Source organism: Danio rerio, chromosome 7, assembly GCF_049306965.1.
Source record: "Danio rerio strain Tuebingen ecotype United States chromosome 7, GRCz12tu, whole genome shotgun sequence".
NCBI classification, from domain to species: domain Eukaryota; kingdom Metazoa; phylum Chordata; class Actinopteri; order Cypriniformes; family Danionidae; genus Danio; species Danio rerio.
The window spans coordinates 51,160,779-51,184,756 of NC_133182.1; the positions used below are offsets into that span (position 1 = coordinate 51,160,779).

The 23,978-nt window shown below is 34.9% G+C and overlaps 1 protein-coding gene across 23 annotated transcripts in view; it reads right to left on the bottom strand.

Annotated features, from left to right (window-relative positions):
* Positions 1-1,520: 1,520 nt before the first annotated feature.
* The window catches only part of brsk2b (BR serine/threonine kinase 2b), a 271,162-nt gene continuing 248,704 nt past the window's right edge, over positions 1,521-23,978 (bottom strand). For 6 of the 23 annotated variants that reach the window (XM_073907278.1, XM_068222719.2, XM_073907273.1 and 3 more), the window contains 5 exons: positions 21,909-21,957; positions 19,872-19,995; positions 15,750-15,930; positions 13,786-13,875; positions 1,521-3,182 (listed from right to left, as the gene is read on the bottom strand). In XM_073907278.1, coding sequence (XP_073763379.1) covers positions 3,160-3,182; positions 13,786-13,875; positions 15,750-15,930; positions 19,872-19,995; positions 21,909-21,957 — 467 coding nt within the window. In that variant the 3' untranslated portion in view covers positions 1,521-3,159. Of the gene's footprint in view, positions 3,657-13,778; positions 13,876-15,749; positions 16,621-18,051; positions 19,996-21,908; positions 21,958-23,978 lie in introns of those variants that run through there. The other 17 variants (XM_001922173.8, XM_009303427.5, XM_073907270.1 and 14 more) reach the window with 4 other exon arrangements.

Consider the following 23,978-nt stretch of genomic DNA (forward strand, 5'->3'; position numbering starts at 1 on the left):
TAGCTACATGTTAGAGCATGTCAATTTTCCTATTTCAATAGCACAATTTTTATTTATTTTAATTTTTTACCAGTAGGCAGCAGTTCTTGTGCGGTCTGAAACCCACTTTAGATCGTATATCAGTCAGGCAGTGAAGATCGCTTGATTTTTTTTAAAGAAATCAGACCCACCGTAAAAAAAAGCTAAAAAAAAAAAAGAATAAAAAAATAGGGTAATCTAAATTGTTTCACTTGAGCCAATGACACTAAAACAATCCCCAAATCACCAAAAACAAATCATTTGCCTTAAAATTTTCTATCTCCCTGAGAACAATTTTATATAACCTGGTACAAAGCATGTTTGTCTTGAAGACAATTAATTGAAAATCTCTTTTTGTTCTAAACAAGAAATAAAAATAAAATGTATATTCCCCATAAAATGTTCATTCATCCAATTAAAAAAAAAAAAAGCTTCACATCTAAATTTGTTCACAAGCCAATGAAAAATAAATCATTTGCCTTAAACAATAGATATTTTTATAAGTCCATGAAAGTACAAAGCGTATTGAAATCATTGCTCTATGTGGGAAACTGGAGCTATATAGGAGAATACTCGTGTCCCATACATTGCACAACTCTGAGTGCCTCTGTTGTCAGCAGTCTGGCAGAATAAGCAGGTAAGAGGCAGTACTGTCAGTTAACCTTTTTATTCTGCCCTCATAACATGAACAAACCTTAACAGGGTGATACCACCAGGTTGCTTCCTTTACACCAGGGGTGTCCAAACTCAGTCCTGGAGGGCCAGTGTCCTGCATGGTTTAGCTCCAACTTCCTTCAACACACCTCCCTGGACGTACCTAGAAATACCTAGAAAGAGCTTAATTAGCTAGTTTAGGTGTGTTTAATTGGGGCTGGAACTAAAATATGCAGGACAACGGCCCTCCAGGACCGAGTTTGGACAGCCCTGCTTTACACATTACCCTTGTTGAGGGTGATGGCCAATATTTTATAAATAAAGAAATACTGGGATTTAATCACAGAAACCAACTCAAACATGAACACACATAAAGTTTATAACAAAACAACTCCTGTATACTAACTAATATAATACATACATTAACTCTAAACCATTTCCCTTGATGGCTATAGTGCTGTGGGTCAGGTGAGTAACTTTAACATTTTACATTGGTCAAACAAAATATTTCTTAGTTGAGTTCTTATTCAAAAGCATTTAGGTTTTAAAAAAAATATATACTACATGAAAAATAAAACAAATACAAGTAAACTGAAATGAAAGATACATTTTTAATTGGATAAAGTACTGCTTGAATATTTTTTTGTATGGGATGACTGTTCACTGGAATCGTTTGGGCTGGCTGACTGAAAACTAAAGGTTTGTTTGTACATACCCCATATCCATGAAGATTCAAATCTGGAAATATCTGCAAATGCACATTTTAAACAGAGATGGCAACAATGAGGCAAAACTTGAGGCAAAAACAACACAAAACAAGAAAACAAACAAACACACATACAACATCCCAAAGTCAATGGATTTATTTCCGTTGCACTGAAGTTGTTCACAGTAGTTACAAGGGGATACATTAGCGGCGATTCTATTTTTCCCGCTCGGTATTAAGCAAATCCGTGATACATTACAATCCAGCTTTGCTCCTTTTTTTTTTCTCCCAAAGTACAAAATAGGAAGGACAACAATGTGTATTGCTTAGAGTACATCTCCGCTTATTCTCCACGCTGTATGTTCCCATAAGTGATCATGTGTAATGACATCCCAGACCCTTGTTCCGAGAGCATGATGCAGAAACATGAAGAAAACCCTTCAAGATAAGTGAGATGAGAGGAAAAACGACAAACTGAAAAAACAAATATAACAGGAGAAACGAGTCGATGATGAAAAAGGCGAAGAGGAAGGAGAAATTTAACATCCACAACATCATGCAAATTAAAGCCGAATGTCGGACATGCAATACGAGAGATAGAGTCAGGAGCAGCAGGATCCCCTTGATGGTTTTAAGAAAGTCGTTTGCCCAAAGTTGTCTATTTACAACATGTGATTTGAGCTCGTCCACCTGTTTTACACGCACAATGAGATGAGATATCAATACTTCGTTATCCCTCACCCCTCCCGCCCTCCCCAAAGAGGCTAGTCTACATTCTTAAATTACCAGTAAATAATTTAACATATACTACAAGCTCTTTAATCTGGTCAAAGCCGGGAAAGAAAGAGTGCTTCATTCACAAAATCGGATAAGTGTTATCGTACACAAAACACAAGATCCTTCAGACAATCTGACGAGTCGCCCTGATGCAGACAATAAAATCTCCACCACCCGGTTTTGTATATATAAATATTCCCCAGCTTAATAAATTAAAAACGCATAAATAAGTTACAAAAAAAGGGTAAAAGTCTCTGAATCCTGCAGATGTTTCTCAATAGAAATTAAAATAAATAAAAAAACAATTCCAAAATTGACATCAGGAGTAACTCACTGAATACATTAAGCATAATCATCATTCAAAACTAGCATTTCATGAACGCTACGTGAAAGAAAAAACAAAACAGGACGTGGCAACACAAATTCTTCTAAGCGATGGAACCGATAGACATTTGTTACATAAGGAATATTTTCAGTCTGTACAACAGAATAGATCATTTACCGCCACTCCCCCATCCGCCCCGTCATTTTTCAAATAGGATCTTGTACATGACACTGAGTCCATAAAATGTTTTAAATTTTTCATTTCACAAAGAAAGACTACATTAAAAAAGAAATACAATCCAACAACGATCCTGGAGGGCAACTCCTCAAACGTGTGCGCTATGAAGTCCAGAGTTCCGTACCTTTTGTAGCAACATCCTGCGTGTACGTTTGTGTGTGCATTGGCAGAAAGAGAAGGACTAAATAAATAAATAGATGCATCGTGGGTCAGCTTATAGAGAGAATTCATAAACATCTTCGCTTTAAGGCTTCGCTCCAAATCCTTGGAAATGTGTGGCTGTATGTACAGTAGCTGCAGGAGGAAAAAAAGGTTGGAACGGCTCTCGTTGGCGTGTTTAGATGCATCAGAATGAGGAGTTTCCCTCAGTTACACGTCCTGTGTAATGTGCCCTCCATCAATGTGCCATACATGAATCTTGTGCAAGAGCAGGACTTGGGCTTTAACACGTTTTCTGGATAATTCCTGGTAGCAGAAATAAATAAAAGCATCATAAAAAAACAGAACACAACGCAATGAAGAACAAACAACACTGGAGATGAAAAAAAAAAAAAACACAATTATGTTCGTGTGTGTGTGTCTGTTTGCGCCCTTTGTAAAGTGTCGAGTCGATATTTAATTTTCATTCCATCATATAAAAGTTTGTAGAGGCTTGGTTAAACCAACTTGAGTCTTTTCTTTTCATCCTCATTTCTGTTTTCTCTTATTTTAAAACTAGTAAGCTAGCGTTTCTCCTGGTTTAAGGTTGTTCCTGTGTCCCAACTGAAGGCGCCATCTTGGCTTTGTCTTGGCCAGATGGGCATTTGGAGTCATTAGGCTCGGGCTCATGTCTCTTGCTGTTGGCATGCTTGGGCGTACCGGGCGGATGGGACACCTGACCGTTCTTCTCGTCTGAAAAGAGCTGTTTAATTACGTCAAAGAAGTTACTCAATGGGCTGCCTGGGTGCACACACGGGAGGAGAAGAACAAGAAAACAAGAGAAAGAGAGAGAGAGACAGAGAACAAATACATGAACAATGAGGATCACAGACGAGGCAAGGTGAGATGATGAGAGGCAGGACGAGACTGCATTAACACTAGAACCGCTACAGGGTAAATTCGACCTCACTGTTATTCAAATATATATGTTAAAGACCTTTAAAACTGTCATTGACTTTTACTAAAATTGTCTCCTTTACAATTCCCAGATGTAAAAAATATTTTAGATTAAAGCAGAGAAAATAATCGAGACATCTGACAGCAATTCAGAGCCTCCGAGACAAATTGAGATGTTGAACCAACTTATGAATGTTCAAGCTTTATTGGTGTTGTTATTTAAAGTATAATTTCTAAAATTTAAATAATTAATAATTAGGTTACACTTTATTTTAAGTCATATTAACTACTATGTAGGTACATTTAAATTAATCATTTGGTACAATGCCCTTATTATGTATTTACAGGGACATACATTGTGCGCATATATAAACATGGAAAATAATCCACCCTTAAATCTACCCATACCACTAAACCTGTCCCTAATTCTACCTGTATACCAGCTTGATAGCCTTTTAAGTCTTCTGCAAAAAAATATGAACACAATAAGTAGATTATGTCCGTACATAGTTGTTATTGTAACGTAAAATAAAGTAACCAATATTTTATCCAAATACTGTATATGATTAACAACACTGTGTTATAATATTACACCACGCAAATATGTATTTACTGACTTCTAATTCTCATAGACTTGTTTAGCTTATATCCTACCACTCTGAAAGAGATTAGTGTAGCCTGCATTAAAAAAGCCTTGAACTAAAACAGAAGAATAAAGATTTATCAATGATATTTCATTACTTTAGGCCCTTTCTTTGTACCTAAGTGTAAAAATAGCTTTTTTTTAGCCATTTCTATATGGGTTAAGTTTACCCAGACTGATTATTTTAGGTATACAACAAGCCCTGGTGGTTCTAGAGTTAACTGAAGACAATAACAAGCCATGTTTCAGAACACACGGGTGCACACAGCACACATCGGCAGGCTCGACAGTGCAGCTGTTTTATTGTTCCAAGGTCTTGCTGTGGCAGTGAGTCTCTGTGTCTCCATCTGATCTGTGATCTTCACTGGATGGAATGGAAATGTGCGTGACAGTGTTGATGTGTCGCAAAGAAATCTGAATGAAGAATGTTCAAGCACATGGTCATCTATTGATCTTTATGGATTTGATCATAAACTTAGATTTGGGATATTCATGAGTGTGCTTGTACATCAAATGATGAATTTAGCAAATACTGTATAAGTAATATAATACTCGTTTATTATGGGTTCCAAATCACTTAAAATAACTGGTTCATAATATTTGCTCCTGTAATTTATGATTTAATTTTTAACTATTTCAAGGTCTAGGACACAGGTATCAAACCCAATTCCTGGAGGTTTTATTTCCAACCCTGCTTCAACACACTTGGTTTCAAATAACACCGAATGACTCAATTAGTTTAATAAGGTGTGTTTACCTAGGGTTGGAACTAAACTGCCCTCCAGAAACTGGATTTGACACCTGTGATCTAGAACATCAAATGTTTTATGAATAAAGCCAAATGGCCAAAATATTGGGCATGCTGTTTGTTTCTGATTTACTTAAAAGAAGGAGTTCATAAGAATCAGTCCTTTGTGAATCTGACTACACTGGTCACTGGTCTTGATGTTTGCTTCTATAAATTATACATGATTCATCTCAATATTTGAGCTTGAAATGGCTTATTCTGCTCGTATCATAGACCAGTATTTTTATTATTCAAAAAAATGGAAAAAGTAAAAATAATTCAGATTACACATTGTAGTCACAGGTAGATTCAATTAAAACAACTGATTCTTTAGAAACAATTGCTCTCAAATGGCTGTATCTCGGTCATGCTGTATGTTTTTGATTCAGTTAAAAAAAATCTATAATAAATTAATGTATTCATTAAATAGACTATTCTGGTAACACTTTATATTTGAAGTTCACTTAAAACAACTGGTTTATATGAACTATTTTCCCTATAAACTGGACTGGTGATGCTATATGTTTTTTGATTAACTTTTGAATAAGGCCAGAAGGAATCTGCAGACATTTTTGGTTATTTCTGCGCAGAATTGTGTTAAAAATCTGTGGATTTATGCAGAATTATTTTAGGAGTATCATAACTAAAACCTCAATATATAAAATAAAAAGTAATACATATTAAATTTGTATTAAATGTTAAAAATGCTAACTCCAATTAGATCCACTTTATTTGGTAATCAAAGCAAGTCTCTCATATAATATCTTTACTAAAAGACAGAACATATTACTTTACAAACTGTATTGTAAATAAATCACATGGATATTTTTTATATTAGTCAATAATTACACTGTAATTAATAAAAAAAAAAACTGAATAAATATAAATTGACACACATTTACACAAGTAAATAAACAGAATCAGTGATGGCCTAAAATAGGCCTACTTATGAATCAGTTTCTGAATCATACTACACTGCTCACACTGTTTGTTTTCCTCTTGTTAACAGAACCAGTTTGTATTAGACATTTATTCAGAAAATGAACCAAAAAGACTTTGTTTATTTACCAGATTTTTGAGTATTTCTTTGCACGTCTACACTGGTTGCAGTACGTTTCTTGTAGAGTTTTTATTTTATTATTTTTAGAAGCAATGGTTTTAAAACAACTGAGCTGTATCGAACCATGAACTAATCTCACAATGTACTCAAAACTGAAATCAGTCATTGTTACAGCATATATTTACATAAAGCTATGCATACAGCCAAATATATTCCTGCTAAATTCATCATTTTTGCTTCAAATCAAAAGTTAAAAAAAAATAGAATCTTACAAATGTCTTGAAATGTAGTGATACAAATTGTTGCAGATTCTGAATACACCTGACGGCCTTCTCAGAGGGATTAACTGCACACTCTATTTGACACCAACACAGACTTGCAAACCATCATGTCTTTTTCCAATTTCATAAGTGACTGAGCAGCAACGGCCTGATAGCACATGGCCTGTGTGAACACTAGAGTAGATTTTAGTTCCAGAGCTCATCTCCGAGTCTCTCAAAACAATCTGGACTCCTCTCAACATCATGACAGAAAGCTTGGAATCACTGCTTCCCTGCTTTACCACAGCCTAAGAGACTCTCAAAGAGAAATGGCAGCTGGGGCAGCTTAGAGAAACACAGGGCACTGCTTCAGCATTTCAGACATTGCAAATCTCCATTTAAATGTATGCTGGATAAACTATTGCAGATATAGAAACCTACCAGTATTGAATTTAGGAATATGTTTCTATGAATATAGGATTTAATAGGAATCATATTTACGATTTTAGTCAAACCAAATCAAGGAATTAACATTATTTTAAAGAAACACATATTTACAAGTCACCTACAGTTAAACAGTTGAGTTTTATTATTTTTTAATCAATTCAGCTTATAGGAGGTCTGACAGGAGGACTTTTAAGTCATTGAATCGGATTAGACCATTAGCATAATAATAACAGTGTACTGCAAGACTGACGGAAAATGAAAAGTTACTATTTTCTATAGGCCAACATGTCTAGAAACTGTACTCTCATTCCGATGTAATAATCAAGCAGCTTTGTTGCCGTACCATGGCCACAGCAGGCACAATGATATTACACAGTGCTGTCACCAATTAGCTGGGGACTATTTTCAAACTTATTATCATTGCGCCTGCTGCAGCCATGGTATGGCAGCAAAGTTCCTTGATTATTACACTGGAATGAGAGTATAGTTCCCAGCCAGTTCCACTGCCTATGAAAAATAGTAGCCTTTCATTTTCTGTCAGTCTTACACTACAGAAGAGTCTATTTAAGTAGGAACATTTTTGAAACTCTTTTTGATTTTTTTTTTAAATGCTAATGGTCTAATCCGATTCAATTGTTTATGCTAAGCTAAGCTAAAAATGCTCTCACCAGAATCAGAGATTAGCTGAATCGGGTTACTTGTAAAATGAATTTACACTCAAAAAGTAGTGTTCCTTTAAGGTATTTATCTTTTATGAATTACTAAAATGAAGCAGATTACTGCATACAAAAATGCACAAATTAGGATGCACCTCTAGTGTGCGTTAGTGATGCTGCACTTTTTGCATTCCTACAAAAGAAGTATTCATTTGATGGGAAACTAACAGATATTTCAGCAGACTTCACTATTGCTTGTTTTCATACTCATATTGTATTTATAGGGAGCTAGAGTATGTAGGTCATGTAGAAAACCAGTCCCTTTAGGATTCTATGCCTCATTATACAGTGATTCTACAGATGATTATTTTGACTGTAAAAGTCCCAAATGATCAACATGAAAGGCGTGTTTAGAGAAAAGAGGTGCTGAGATACATGCTAACATAAAAGCTTGAACATCGTCTTCAAGCAGAAAACCTGGTTTAACAGACTCATAAGAGCTGCTGATTACTGTAAATGTTTAAACTAATGAGGCCTTTCACCAAAGTGATTCAGATGCAACAATTGACCCACAAAAAGCTGAATGATGCAAGAACTGAAAATGAAGAGAAAAACAACATGAAGAATGTATGATGCATATTCACTCTAGAGAATTTAAACTTTCATGGACCGCCCTATCAAGTGAGTTCATGCACAGACATACACACACTCCCACACACACATTTGTGCATATTTCAAATTTAAAGTGTCAGTTCACACAGAAATGAATTTTCTGCCATGTTCACCAATCCTCACATTTTTTTTTAACCATAAGACTAGTTGAAACAGTATATGGTCACACTTTATTTTGATGGTCCATTTGTTAAATCAAGCTACGTTGCATCTACACGGCAACTAATTCTCATTAGATTATAAATTAGGGTTGGGGTTAGGGTTAGTGTAAGTTGACATGTACCTGCAAAGTTTCAAGTCAGTTGAATGTCTGTAGAAGGAGCAGTATCAACAGATACGAAGCAGACAGTCTACTAATACTCAAATGGACCATCAAAATAAAGTGTTACCTTTGTTTTATTAATTTATTTTTTGTAAGATATCTGAGAGGGAACTATACAGTAGGTCAATGGAACTAGAAGTTCATCAATAATAATAAAAAAGAAATTTTAAAAAGCATTACATATGAATAAAGGGGTTTATTTCAAGTCTATAAAAAGACTTAATGAGTTACAATTCTATAACAAACTATAATTTTTTTTGAAGTTTTTCACATACAGATGACCATGTCATAACGATTATTGTTTATGCTGTAGAACATACAGTGTGGCCCTGTTGTCTGCTATGCACATACTGTAATATGCATGTGCATGAAATGAGTTTCATGTTGGTTTTCTGGCCAAGATTTAGAGCTTTAAAGAGAGATTACAAGATACAAGCCAAGCAATTTATTTGCATTGAATTTCAGGCCTCCACAATGCTTGTGGTGTAAAAGAACTACCAAAACACATCAAATGTTTTCTGCTCAAAGTTAAGTACGTTGTTGTGTAAAGTGTTACATTTCTAAAAAGACCATAACCATGGCTTGAACATGGAGAAATCTAAAGTATTTCTATTTTAAAGTATTCTAAAGTGCCTAAAGTATTTCTACTCTGAAGTAGAAATCAGCAAAGAGAAGGAACTGTAGGCCAAATTCAAGATAGAAAGTAATCTTTTTACAAATAATATTGTAAAATATGCACACAATCACTCTTATTGGAAGATGTGGAAAAAGTCAAAGTATTCTTCAGTTGTCAAATTCAGTTAGGAATTACAGGAACATAATAATCGATGACATGTTTTTAATTAAAAATAACACAATTTGAGAAGAAATGTCAATTACTTAGCATTATTGGATGTTCTTGTTTGTCATTTACTTTTTTGTCATTCTACTTTTATCAGGGGCCTTAAGCTAGAATGTTGGTCCTTTGGACTACACACACCAGCTACTTTACTTGGATTGATCATGTCAAAAATTGACATGGGTTGGGTTGCTGTAGAAAGGATACAGCTCTAGCCATAAGTTAACCTCAATTACTTATATTATTATTTGAATTACCCTTTAAATTAGGTTTATTAACATCAATAAAACCACTACCCCAAACCAAACCTACCCATCACAGCAACATAAAAATAGTAAGTATGTGTCACAAAAATTATGGTATATATTGAAACAGCTGTATCCCCTTTAGATTTTACCATTGAGGAGTGCTTTTGAAAAGCATGAGGCAGGCCAGCCTAGCATTTTTATATCCTGAAAATAAAGCGCAGTGCAACAATAACAGAAACTTCATTTTTGGGTGAACTTTCTTTCAAAAATATCACTGTAAGTGCCACGCATTGGAAGGCGAGTGTATGGCAAAGTGACGCACACTGTGGCAGAAGAGTTAAAATAGACCTCTTACCACCCCTAGAACGCTTTCCTGTCAAAGGAACATGACACATTACTGTAACATGTCTGTTCAGATCAAATATTCAGCCTTAAATGACATTCTCAGTGCACCCCATTGACTCTCCAGTAATGACATAAACTCAGTGATTCGGACTCCTTGCACAGATGTTCATGACGTGGCCACATCTGCCGAGAGGGAAGCATGCTGGTGCTCGGTGCTGTGCAGGTCTGCTCACGGTCAGTAAGGACACTCAAGCTCACATGCCCATTCACTCAACAGCCGTCATGAACAAGAGCAGGGTAAAGCCAGGGGGAAGGGAATGGCATGACTGACAGGGTGAAAGGATGGCACATCTTAAGGCTATACACTGGTGATGGGTTACAATCCTGATAACAGCTCTTCTTGAAGACAGTCCAAATGCACAATATGAATATAGTTACCTACAGCAGGTTCGGTTTTATGAATCATTTATTAGAATCAGGCACTGAGAGTGAGAGATTTTGCTTGAATTGCTGTAACATTGTTTTTTGCAGGATGCAGAATGTAGACTATTGTAGACAAAAACAATGCATGGATGAGCTGCTAAATGAGCAATACTCCAGAACACACTGTGAGAGATAATGTATCTTGCTCTTCAAAACATTCTTTCATTTTACTAGTAATAAATCTTGCAGTATATATAGATATATTATCAACTGAATTATCAACCCCCCCTTTTAATTTTCTTTCCCAATTTCTGTTTAACGGAGGGAAGATTTTTTCCAACACATTTCTAAACATAATAGTTTAAATAATTCATCTCTAATAATTGATTTATTTGATCTTTGCCATGATGACAGTAAATAATACTTCACTAGATATTTTTCAAGACACTTCTATACAGCTTAAAGTGAAAGGCTTAACTAGGTTAATTAGGTTAACTATGCAGGTTAGGGTAATTAGGCAAGTTATTGCATAACGATGATTTGTTCTGTAGACTATAAAAATATATTTCTTAAAGGGGTTAATAATTTTGACCTTAACATGTTTTAATTAAAAACTGCTTTTATTCTAGCCAAAATAAAACAAATAAGACTTTTTGCAGAATAAAAAATATTATTAGACATACTGTGAAAATGTCCTTGCTCTGTTAAACATAATTTAGGAAATATTTAAAAAAGAAAAAATCCTTTTGATCTTGTTTTAATCTTTAGATTGCATAAGATTATTATTATAACTGCTTTAAGATTTTAGATGTATTTTTTTCTTAGCTAGTACAGTTTAAGGGTAGGAACTGTACATGCAAATTTAGCTTAATTACAATTAGAGACCAAAACTTCAGACCAGCCTTGCATTTTTAGGACTTGTTTAAGATTGTTTAAGATTGGTGATAAAAAATGCTCAACAACAATTATACTTGTTCTTTAGTGACAAAATATACATTATGGTATGTTTTGTTTCAGCAAGCTTCAGCATTTTCCAGAAGCAGCAGGTGATAATTTAACACTTAAACAACTGTCAAATCTTTACTTGAATAAAAATGTGGACAATATGCATGTCTGAGTGATTTTGATTAAATAAAAATCTTTTGGCTCATATTAAGACACCATATAATGAAAATTAAAAAATTAAGAGGCATTCTCTTGTTTAGTAATTCTAGTTTAAAGACCTATTGACACACAAAAGAGTAAAAAGGCAATTAACACGCTAGTTTAAATGTAATTAGACTAAATTCTTTTACCTGTGCCTATGCAGGTTTTTTCAAATCTTAACAAGTATCATTTTCTTACTGCTCTGGCAGATAATTTGACTTGTTTCTAGTGTGTATTTTCTTAAACCATTAATTTCTAATATTTAGATGTTTTTTTTTACAGTGAACAGAAAGCATTAATAGCTTTTGTTGCTTTTTTCATTTTGCATGACTCAACGTGAGCTGAAGTCAAAAGTCAAAGTCTTCTTTTGATAAAATTTTACATTCAAAAAATGATTCCATCAAGTTGGAGGATATACTTAATATACAATGTAAATAAGTATATTGTGTCCAAACTGAAAGTCTAGCTTTGTGTTTTAACTAGTTGTTTGCATTTTTGAAAGGTAAATCTTTTGGCAGTCAATATAAATAATTTTTGTGTTACAATACTGTATTTTATTTATTTTTTTACACAAGTAATTATTAGCCGCCGTTTGAATGTTTTTTTTTTTCTTTTTTAAATATTTCTCAAATGAAACTTAACAGAGCAAGGACATTTTCACAATATGTCTGATAATATTTTTCTTCTAGAGAAAGTCTTATTTGTTTTATTACGACTAAAATAAAAGCAATTTTTATTAAAAAAAAAAAAAAAAAAACTATTTACACTCAAAATTATTAGCCCCTTTAATATATATATATATATATATATATATATATATATATATATATATATATATATATATATATAAATATATATATATATATATATATATATATATATATATATATATATATATATATTTTTTTTTTTATTATTATTATTATTATTTTTTTAGATAGTCTAGAGAACAAACCATTGTTATTAGATAACTTGCCTAATTACCCTAACCTGGCTAGTTAACCTAACTAACCTAGTTAAGCCTTTAAATGTCACTTTAAGATGTATAGAAGTGTCTTGAAAAATATCTAGTCAAATATTATTTACTGTCATCATGGTAAAGATATAATAAATCAGTTATTAGAAATGAGTTATTAAAACTATTATGCTTAGAAATGTGTTGAAAAAAATCTTCTCTCTGTTAAACAGAAATTGGGGAAAAAATAAACAGGGAAGCTAATAATTCAGGGGGGCTAATAATTATGACTTCAACTGTTTAAATGAAGTATTGTATTATAGCATACAATATCTAATACAGTGTGCATTGGCAAATAAAGTAAGTCCTCCTGGTATTAGATGCACATATAAAATATGCTTCTTGTGCACAGCAGACATATGATAATGCAAAAATGAAATGCCAAACTCCAATTTCTGTGGATATTGCTTTTGGTGATAACGGAATTGGAACTGTCCAGCAGAGGGCGCTGTAACAGGATCTCCACCACGTGCACGAACAGCCATGAGAGAAGACAGGCGGAGGATTTCTCTGTTCTCTCATTTTCATCTTCAGCAAGAACCACAGTTTATAGCCCGTCACATTTCTGCTCATAGAACGACCAGTTTGCAGCCACATTTGTTGACTTGGGACACAGGTTTGACTTGCGGTAAATATATGTAAGAAATTCTCAGGATATAGACATAAACCCTTTGTAAAACATGTGAGTGTGCTCTAGCATGCTCGGTGAGTGTTTGTGTGTGTGCGTGATGCTAAGGAGAGTGTGCGCTTGTGCCTTGCAATGCAGTTCTGTGCGATGTTCTTTTGATAAGGTCAAACATGTATTTCCAGCAGCTCTAGATAAGACATCACATTCAACATTAATAGAACATCGCATGCATTGTATCTACTGCTTTTCAGAGCATTATTTTAATATTATGAACAATCCGATGGCCTAAAAAAGTCTTTGAAACCATCTCTTAACAACAATTTTAAAGACTGGAAAGACTCGTTTGACCTTGATGGGTGTGTGCAGCGTTCAGTGCTCTGCAAGGGTAGGCTCGGAGCCATGCATTTTTTTTAGGATGCTGTGTAAGAGAGCCGAGAGACAGAGAAAGAAGTGTGCCAGTCAGTGGAGAGATTGACCACTCACCAGACAGCTGCTGGACACCAGGCTGGTCATGTGTACTTAACAACTGAGCCTGAATCGTCTCCACCACCCGTTTGAAGCGTCGGCTGGGACCTGCCAGGGGCACACACACAGAAACACACGTGAATGTTTCACAATCAGCTAGCACATGTGTGGGTCTCGGAATAAATGTACATTTATGATGATACATCCAGGGTTCATTCCCCCTAGCGGCTGCCTCATAAAGTCTAATGGGATGAGGCTGATTTTTATAGTGCATTTGGCCCACAGCTGAGTTTATGACACGTGTGCACAGACATACTTTAAAATGTGTGATTTTAAGAACAAGATTCAATCCCTTTCGTGTAGCCAAGAGCGAGGCAGGGGGAATGAAAAGCGAGGGACGAGGTTTTGCGGTAATGGCACCAGCAGCGTGGGATCTTTTTGGATTGTCCTTTGAAACACAGCAGGTTGGAAATGCATAGTGATTACCAGGAGGCAAAAAGGCCTCTTTTGGTTTAATTTTTTCCCTTTTCCCCTCGAGCAGTTGGTCTATTTTCAGAGCCTTCGAAAGAGAGGGGGAGTGTAATAGAGGAGGGGGACGGTGGCGGAACGAGAGAGAGAAAGAAAGAGAGAGAGCGAGAGAGAGAGAGAGAGAGAGAGAGAGAGAGAGAGAGACCTTTTCTCACCACTGTGAGTGGCAAAGTTCAACATCATCAAGCAGCCTCTCCATCACCCACACACACATACTTGTATATATGGTTTATGAAGACACTCCATAAGCGTACTCTAGAAACACTTATTATATGGCTTTACCCTATCCCTAAACCAACCCTGTCAGGAAACCTGTGGCACATTTTGAATGTTAAAGGACTCTGTTAAGTATAATTTTTAAGTGTTTTTGAAGGACACAAGGTGTCTTCCTAAACCACCTTCATTGAGAACAAGAGAACAAGTCACACCCATGACATCATACACTACCTGACAAAAGTCTTGTCGTCTATCCAAGTTTTAGGAACAAAAAATAATAACTTGACTACTAGTTGATCATTTTGGTATCAGAAGTGGCTTATATGAAAGGTAAAGGCCTCTAGATTATACTTATTTTACCAAAATAAAATAAGATCATGTCTTGATTTTGAATGATTTAATTAGAAAAGTAAGCTCTGACTTTGCTTAGACAAAAGTCTTGTCACTTAGAAATAATGTGCAGTATAGAATATAAAGTCATGGTGCAGTGGAAAAAGAATGAATATTGTGTCTGACTCAAATGATCTTGGAGGACTGCATCCAAACATCTCTGCAATGACTCAAATCACTTATTAATAAAGTCATCTGGAATGGAAAAGAAACGTTCTTGCAGGACTCCCAGAGTTCATCAAGATTCTTTGGATTCATCTTCAATGCCTCCTTCTTCATCTTACCTTAGACTTGGTCAATAACGTTCATATCTGGTGACTGGACTAGCTAATCCTGGAGCACCTTGACCTTGGCTGAAGTATGAGGAGCGCTATCTTGCAAAAAAAAAATGCCTTCTCCTGTGGCGTGTAATGTAATGGACAGCACAAATGTCTTTATACCTCAGGCTGTTGATGTTGCTATCCACTCTGCAGATCTCTCGCACACCCCCATACTGAATGTAACCCTAAACCATGATTGTTCCTTCACCAAACTTGACTGATTTCTATGAGAATCTTGGGTCTATGCCTTGGGTCTTATGCCTTCTGCAGTATTTGTGATGATTGTGATGCAGTTCAACAGATGATTCATCTGAAAAATTTACCTTCTGCCACTTTTCCAAATGATCAACTAGAAGTTGAGTTATTATTTGTTGCTATTACAACTGGGATCTGACTTTTGTCAGGCAGTGTACAATTTGGTCTTTGTAAACCACCTAAACACACACATGCACAGTTTCTTCAGCAATTTGAATGGCTGCTGGCGGGGTTATGACATCAGAATGGGCATCTCGCTGTCACCATGGTTACCTGAGAGCAGTGTGAAAGTGACAGAGTAGATGCCGTTCTCCTTGGTGGCAGCCATGCTTTCGGTGTAGGTGATGTCCACCTGGAACTTCACTGGTTTCTGGAACACTGTGGGGCCGGCCGTGGACTTGTATTCTGCCCGGAAACTCGTCTGAGACACCACACTGTGGCTGAGGCTGGGAATCTGATGAAAGAAGTATTAAACATCTTGAAGGGATGATTCACCACAAAATGAAATCTCTGGAATTATATGGACATATCTTTAGAAATACATTCAGAACCAGACAGAATCTTCAAATTAGTTTTGCTATTTTCTGTGCATTCATTCATTCATTCATTAATTCATTAATTCATTTTCCTCCGGTTTAGTACCTTTCTTTATCAGGGGTCACTTGGGGAATAACTGTAACCCAGTACTGGGAAACACCGATGCAAATATGAATTTGAGCCTGCTTTCTCTCAAGTTTTTTTTTTTCCTTCACTTTCGTCAATTGAAGAAGTCCTAGCCACTGTCGCCACTAGGCTTGCTTGGTTTGGGACTCATGGAGCTGCACATCGATGGATTTGCTCTTCAGTGTTTGGACTTTCAGCAGTGAAATTTAAACCACACTGAACTGAACTAACCTGAACTTCAACTATGAAAACTGAACTGACACAGTTTCAGTCTACTAGAAATTCTATGTTAAGCTGCTTTGACACAATCTACATTGTAAAAGCGCTATAGAAATAAAGATGAATTGTATGGAATCAGTTTAGTCTCAAAAGAAATTCATGCAAAAGACACGATGTACACATGCGTAGCCAAATTCACGTGCATAAAATCAAATTCACGTGCGTAAAATATTTATTTATATTCACAAAAAATGTTCACGTGCTCAAAATAAAAATACATTTTCATAAAATACGTTTCACAAATGCAAAACACCATTTGCAAATGTATAAGAGTGTACAAAAAGTTTTGAATGTTTAAAACTTGCGAGTTTATCCTGAATGAGAATGTGCAAATCCTCTTTCACGTACGTGTGTGAGTATTTTTGAGACTTTCCTGCCAGAGGCAGAGTAACTCGTACCTTTCAGCCAATAAGATGAGAGCTGTAGTCAATGACACCAACTCTGCGCTTCATTTGTGCAGACTCTCCAGCATGACGAACGGAGAAAGCAGCAGTCGCACTTTTTTCATTTATTTAATTATTTGACCATAGCCTCACTCTTTTTATCCAATATTTTGCAGCTTGTCTCACAGCCTCATGAGCAGGTAATTCAAGCACAGCAGTGCCATTGTGGTCTAGCGGTCAGCGAGTTGCATTAACAAGCTGCCGACCCGTGTTCGATTCTCACCAGAGATTAACTTTTTTTTTTTTTCATTTTTATTGTTAAGACATATAAAACTGTAAGGTTGTTGAACATTTGAAGTTCTAAAGCAGCTGTTTTCTTTAAAAAGACTTAATAGTGTAATTAGAAACTGACTTGGAAGTGATCTTATTTTAATATAGTCAGTCGTGAACTAAGGTGGGCCGGTCAAAGGCTTGAAACTCCAGGGCTGAAAAGGAGTCCCTATCTGGCCCTGATTATATCCAATGAATGTACACAAGCTGCTGTTGTGCTTTAGTAATATAATATGTAGAATATACCCTATCATTCCGTAATAATTATATAAATAATCATTTTAAATGATGCTTATGAGTATATTTTTGTTTATTAAACTAGAAACTAAAAAATTTACAATGAAAATATGACAACATAAACTAAGTGTTTTATTGCTTATCACGAGCTATAGTAAACTTATTCATCTCCTTTTCCCAGAAGGTGAAAATCAGGCATAAATCGGGTTAAAACCAATGTAGTCTGAGCTGTAATCTTCATTTGATTGGATTTGATTGACTGAGGCAGCGACTCTGAACAAAGAACTAAAGTGATGTCCAGTTGAAGATTCTGATTTGCTGGTGGTCAAGGACATTATAGCCTAATTAAATTAATAAGGCTATTGTGAATGTGGTATGATATGTTAAACTGGTTGACTTTCTTTCAGCATTAAATACAATGTTTTATTTTGCTAGTGTCGTGTGTTCTGTTAGTTTCAGTTTTGATTACGTATGCGTTTGGAATGTCTCATCACTGGTTCTCATTACTGATCTGTATGTGCCACCTACTGAAATGATTTAGCATTTTTATTCTGCAAAGTCTCTATAGACTTAAAAAATTTAAAACCTAATTTATTAAAACTGACGCGATTCTCCTCAGCTCTTCTCTTCAGTGATGCGGCTGTAAGTTGGAGGGCAGATTGAAATCCTGAGTGGCATCAAACATGTTTGAAATTATCCCAGAGGCTCGATTTGTGTTAAAAATATTCCAAAAAGTATTAATGTTATATTTATATTCTACATATTATATTACTAAAGCACAACAGCAGCTTGTGTACATTCATTGGATATAATATATATATGTATATATAGATATATGTTTTTACAATAAAAATGAAAAAAATAAAAAAGTTAATCTCTGGTGAGGATCGAACACGGGTCGGAGGCTTGGTAACGCAACGTGCTGACCGCTAGACCACAATGGTACTGTTGTGCTTGCATTACCGGAATGATATTTCATCATTCTGCAGGCTACATTCTGCTCATGAGGCTGCGAGACAATAAATAAGAAGAGCGGAGCTGCGGCAAAATAATGGATAAAAAGAGTGAGGCTATGGTCAAATAATTAAATAAATTAAAAAATTGCGACTGGGACTGCTGCTTTCTCCGTTCGCCATGCTGGAGAGAAACAGTCTGCACAAATGAAGCGCAGAGTTGGTGTCATTGACTACAGCTCTCATCTGATTGGCTGAAAGGTACGAGTTACCCTGCCTCTGGCAGGAAAGTCTCAAAAATACTCACACACGTATCCAGGGGGAGTCGTACGTGAAAGAGGATTTGCACATTCTCATTCAGGATAAACTCGCAAGTTTTAAACATTCAAAACTTTTTGTACACTCTCATACATTTGCAAATGGTGTTTTGCATTTGTGAAACGTATTTTATGAAAATGTATTTTTATTTTGAGCACGTGAACATTTTTTGTGAATTTAAATAAATATTTTACGCACGTGAATTTGATTTTATGCACGTGAATTTGGCTAAGCATGTGTACATCGTGTCTTTTGCGTGAATTTCTTTTGAGACTAAACTGATTCCATAGTATTGAATTGAATTGAATGTTCATGCAAACTCCATAAGAAATGCCAACTGCCCCAGCCAGTGCTCGAACCAACAATCGTCTTGCAATGAGGCGACAGTGCTAACCACTGACCCACCACACAACCTGCATTGTTTACAAACAAAAAAAAAAAATCTGCAGATTTACACAGAATGGTTTTGAGAGTACAGTAACTAAAATATTAAATAATTAAAAAAATAACTTTTTACCTTTAATATTTACAATTCAAATCCAATTCATATGTACAAAAACAAAAACTGAAAATATGAATTTACAAACTGTTTAGTACATGAACCATCTAAACATTTACATAGTATTCAATACTATTACTGAAATTAATATAAAACTGAATGAATATATTTTTACACACATTAACATAAGTAATGAAATGAACTACGTTATAGACAAAAAAATCAGGGGCAGATTCCATGTGGGCCTACTCATGACTTATTCATTTTCAAGATTCTAATTTACTTTCATAGCAATAAAGAAGCCGCTCAAAGCTCATTAAAATGTTATAAAAATGGTCAATATGACTGCTTTGTAACGTGTTAAAATCCAAAAATTTAAGTTTGTTATCAACTGAAAATCTCGACATCTAAGTACATGCTTTCATAAGTTAAGTGATTTAAAATTTTATTAAATGTATCCCGGAGTCAGATCTTTTAAACTTAGTCAATGGATACAGTTCACATAACTGGTCTGAATGTCTTGCATGAACTAAATGACTCATTGCTCACTAGAGCAGAAGACTATCAGTGCAAAACTAATTATATCCCTGTTCTGTTGTCACACAGAGCAATCGTGAGTTTGGAAGACTTGTAATATAGTGCACATTTTCAATACTTTTTAATATGTTAAGCCTCATGAATGTCAAAAAGTCAAACAGGTTTTGACAGGTAGGGTGAGTAGATGGAAACTTACAGAGAGAAAGGCATGGACAATATCTGCTTTGATGGAGCTCAGAGGCTTATCCCGAATCACCACAAAGATCTGCTCCTCCTTTTCCAGGTTAATAAAATTTCCAAACCAAGATTTTTTGGCAAGCCTAAAAAAATACACATGAGTAAACCAGACATTTATTAAGCATGTCTTACTTTACTGTCACATAATTCTTTTAGAAATAATTTCAAATATAATGGCTTATTTGTCACGCAATGGGCTATATGCACACAGACTTTTAATTTTCAGTCAGGCAGCTCAAGGGCTTTCGGCGAACTGTTTTTCCATTACAAAATTGTACAAAATTTTGAGATCTGATTTCTTTAAAAATCAGCACTCTTCACATCCTGTTTGATATACGATATGAAGTGGGTCTCAGATCAGACAAGTAGCACTACATTAAATTCCTTTTTCCCCTTCCATGTCTTTAAAATATGACAGTTTTTTACCACAGTATTTTCAATGGAATTTCTGCACTAGCCTGTTGCTACTTACCTCACTAGCACAACGATCTTTCATCTCGTTTAACGCTTGAACAACTTAATGAACGCTTAAGTCTATTTAACTGACTGTAATAACATTACAACATCGATGCTGTAAAAGCAACCTTATGAAATTTAAAATAGTCACATTAAGCTTTCACCAGAAGTTTATCGTTGGCTTTAAAACTCTAGCTGTGCAAATAGCCCATAACATTTTATATAGTTAACTATGTTGAAAAAGTTTACCTTTTATTATATATTTTGTGAAAAAGATATTTATTTCAGAATTACTGAACAGCAATTTTTTGACAAATAAATCTTGCAAAATTTTAAATGTCTTGTCCTGTAACTTGTTATTAAATTGATGTGATTTTGCTGAAAAAAAAAGTTTGTTACTCATTTTGAACAGTTCTCTACACATTTCAGCTACACCAAAAGTGAATTTTGGTGGGAAGAAGATTGTCGTGCTATCAAACGACTTCAAAATAACATCATGACAGCAAAGGTTCCCCCTGACAGTTCCTGGCTAAAGTAAATAAAGCAATTCTTAGGAATATTTTAGACTTTTCCATGAGAGCTTGGCTGAATTTTCTCTCAAAGTAAAACACACAACACTGAAAGCTGTCCAGATGGGACTTAGTAAGCTGTCAGTAAGCTGATGTCTTTTGGACATAGCAATAAAAACACGTAGGACTTGTGACACAGACTGTCAAACAATTCAAAACTTAAATGATAAATGACCATATAATGTGCAACACCATGCAAACCTAAACAAAAAATGGTGTTTAATTATTTTAACTGACATGCTTGCATGTGATATTGTAGATTAAACTAATGAACATGACAGGGTTTGTTGTCATACTGGATCAGCTGACAACTAAGTTCGTAAAACATTTCTATAGACAAAAGCCTTTGTGAAGGTTTGAATACTGGCATATGGCTCATTTCTCAGCCCTGCTTGAAATCGCTGGGATTTTACCACAGTCAGTGACTATCAAGGCCATCTTTGAGCCAGCGCAACATACTGTGACTATCTCACCAAGAACTTAAAAAACAACAGAGGGATAAGAGAAAAACACTCCAGAAGTTTCCACCGTGCTGCTGCTTTGTGAAGCTAAGTGGAACTAAAACACTGAATTATTCATGACGAACTATTCCCTCATAATAACTCCAGCAACAAACTACTGTAGGCTAATGGGGCCAGGAACGCTGTTTGGGCCAGCACATTAACTTTAGCTGTAAAGCTCTTTTCAACTCCTAATAAAATTAGGAGAAAAGGGAAGTATAAAGTGCAAAAGTTATGTGTCACAATTAAACAAGCTTTAATTAAGTGTTGATGATTTGACTCAAAATGAGCTCAGGTTAATGCAAAAGGGGAATCATTTAGCCACACATTTGGTAAAATAATGAGTATTGAATGGGCATTTATTTTAATTCAAATTATAATTGAGAATTATTTTAATGCTTCTTTCACATTCCCGGATTTAATAAAGCTGCATATGTGACTTGACTGTCTTGGGGAATAGTTAATACTTACTCGGGGGAAGACTCTGGTGTTAGGCTGGACATCTCCTCTTGTGTGGGAACTGGGAAGAGACAAAGCAAACAAGCCTCAGTGGAATTTGCATCATTCTCTGTATCCAGAGAGATTAGCCATTCACAACCTGAGGAGGGGAATGCTGATTAACCACAGCTAATTACTCCAAACCTGCAGAGATTAAGAGTAATTCAACCCCCCCTACTATCAGCTCATCTGATCCTCTCACCGGTGGAAGAGCGAAAGAAGAACAGCTGGAGGTGAAGGAGATGCTTGTGCAGTCTTCATTATCATAACTAGATATATCGTCAGATAGAGCTGATAATGGAGTATCGCTGAGTTTATTACCCAGCAATCTGTGAAAAAATCAGTCCTTAGAGAATATCTCTCACTATGAGAAAACATGTCAACTGAAAACCGTAATAAAAATAATTAACTAGCATAATTTGGTGCTTATGCTTTAGTGATATACATAACTATCATTTATTAGGGATGCATATGACATTGGTATTATTAGATATCTTGTTGTCAGAATTTACTTATTTAACTGTGTCATTCTACTATTTTTATGAACCCTAAAGCAAAATTCAACGAACAAATAATAACCATTTTTTAATTATTTACTTGTCCTTATGTTATTTCAAACTAGAAAGCTATTTCTTCTGTGGAACAAAACAAAGAAACTTAAAGTATTATTTATTTATTCATTTATTAATGAATTGATTGAAGTCAGAGAGCTCTATTTTAACGATCTAGGCACAAAGTCTAAAGTGTGAAAACAAGCAAGCCTCCTCCATTCAGCCTCTTTACTTTCTCTTTACTTTACTCTTTACACCTTTATTTTCGTGAATAAGAAAATGGTGTTGTACGCACTCCACTCAAATTCAGTTCTAATTTCAAGCAAACAAATCAATAAACAATAATAACAAAGTGTGGTTAAGAGGTTATATCCAAACACACATCCTATTCTTATACCTCATACAGATGCAAATGACTTCAAAACCTGACACGTGGACAAATCCAAGCTTTTATTAAAACAATTATAAATATGCATAATAACAATGATAATAACAATAATAATAATAATAATAATAATAATAATAATAATAATAATAATAATAATAATAATAATAATAATAATAATAATAATAATAACAATAGCATCATACAAATGCAAATTGTCACAAATTAACTGAAAAAAGCATGTAAGCATGAAGAAGGCATGGAGGTAGTGTTTTTTATATTTATGTATAAAATAATACATTTTGTAACATTTTAATCCTTAATTTTTTCATTTGTAAAGATACATTACTGTGTGTATTAAGATATAATAGATATTGTGTGTATTAAGCAATGTGTAAAAGTTTGGACCTGCAAGTGCATAAGAAACATGCTCTGTGCTGGACTTTAGAGCAGCTTTTAGAGGGTCAATGTGGCATTCTATTTCAGTTCTTTAAAACAGGCTGACTTGCATGCAAGACATAAAAAAACACTTTCATTATCTTATAATATGCATTTAAATATACCTAAATATCCCAATAACTACTATACTGTATGATTTATTTAGCAATTAATTTTCCCAAACCGAATACTTTGCCGAATACTAATTTGCAGTGCTTGGCCGATAATCTAGTACGTGTCGAAAACAGGAAGTCTATTACCATTACTGGATTACAGTTTATGCAATTTTAAAGCAAGCAGTAATTGCATATGTGTATGCCCAGTGCAGTAAGGTATTGATAAAGCACTGCAGTTTGTACGTCAACATATTGCTCGATTTTTCATTGTGACTCTGAGTAAAAACGATAAACATTCACTATTAACTGACACATTTCTAGACAATAACTAGTGAACAGGGCACTGATCAGCAAGTCTGTCATCATTGACAATGTTAACTCCCTGAATTTTCCCACAATGTATCATACAAGTCTGAAAGCAGTGATGCTCACTATGTTCCTCTAATGGAATTCTGAAGCACAAAGCCTGAATGAACCAAATCATACAACATAATGATGAATGAGATACTTTTTCTTTTTTTTTTTTTTTGGTAATAAACATTAATCAACATAA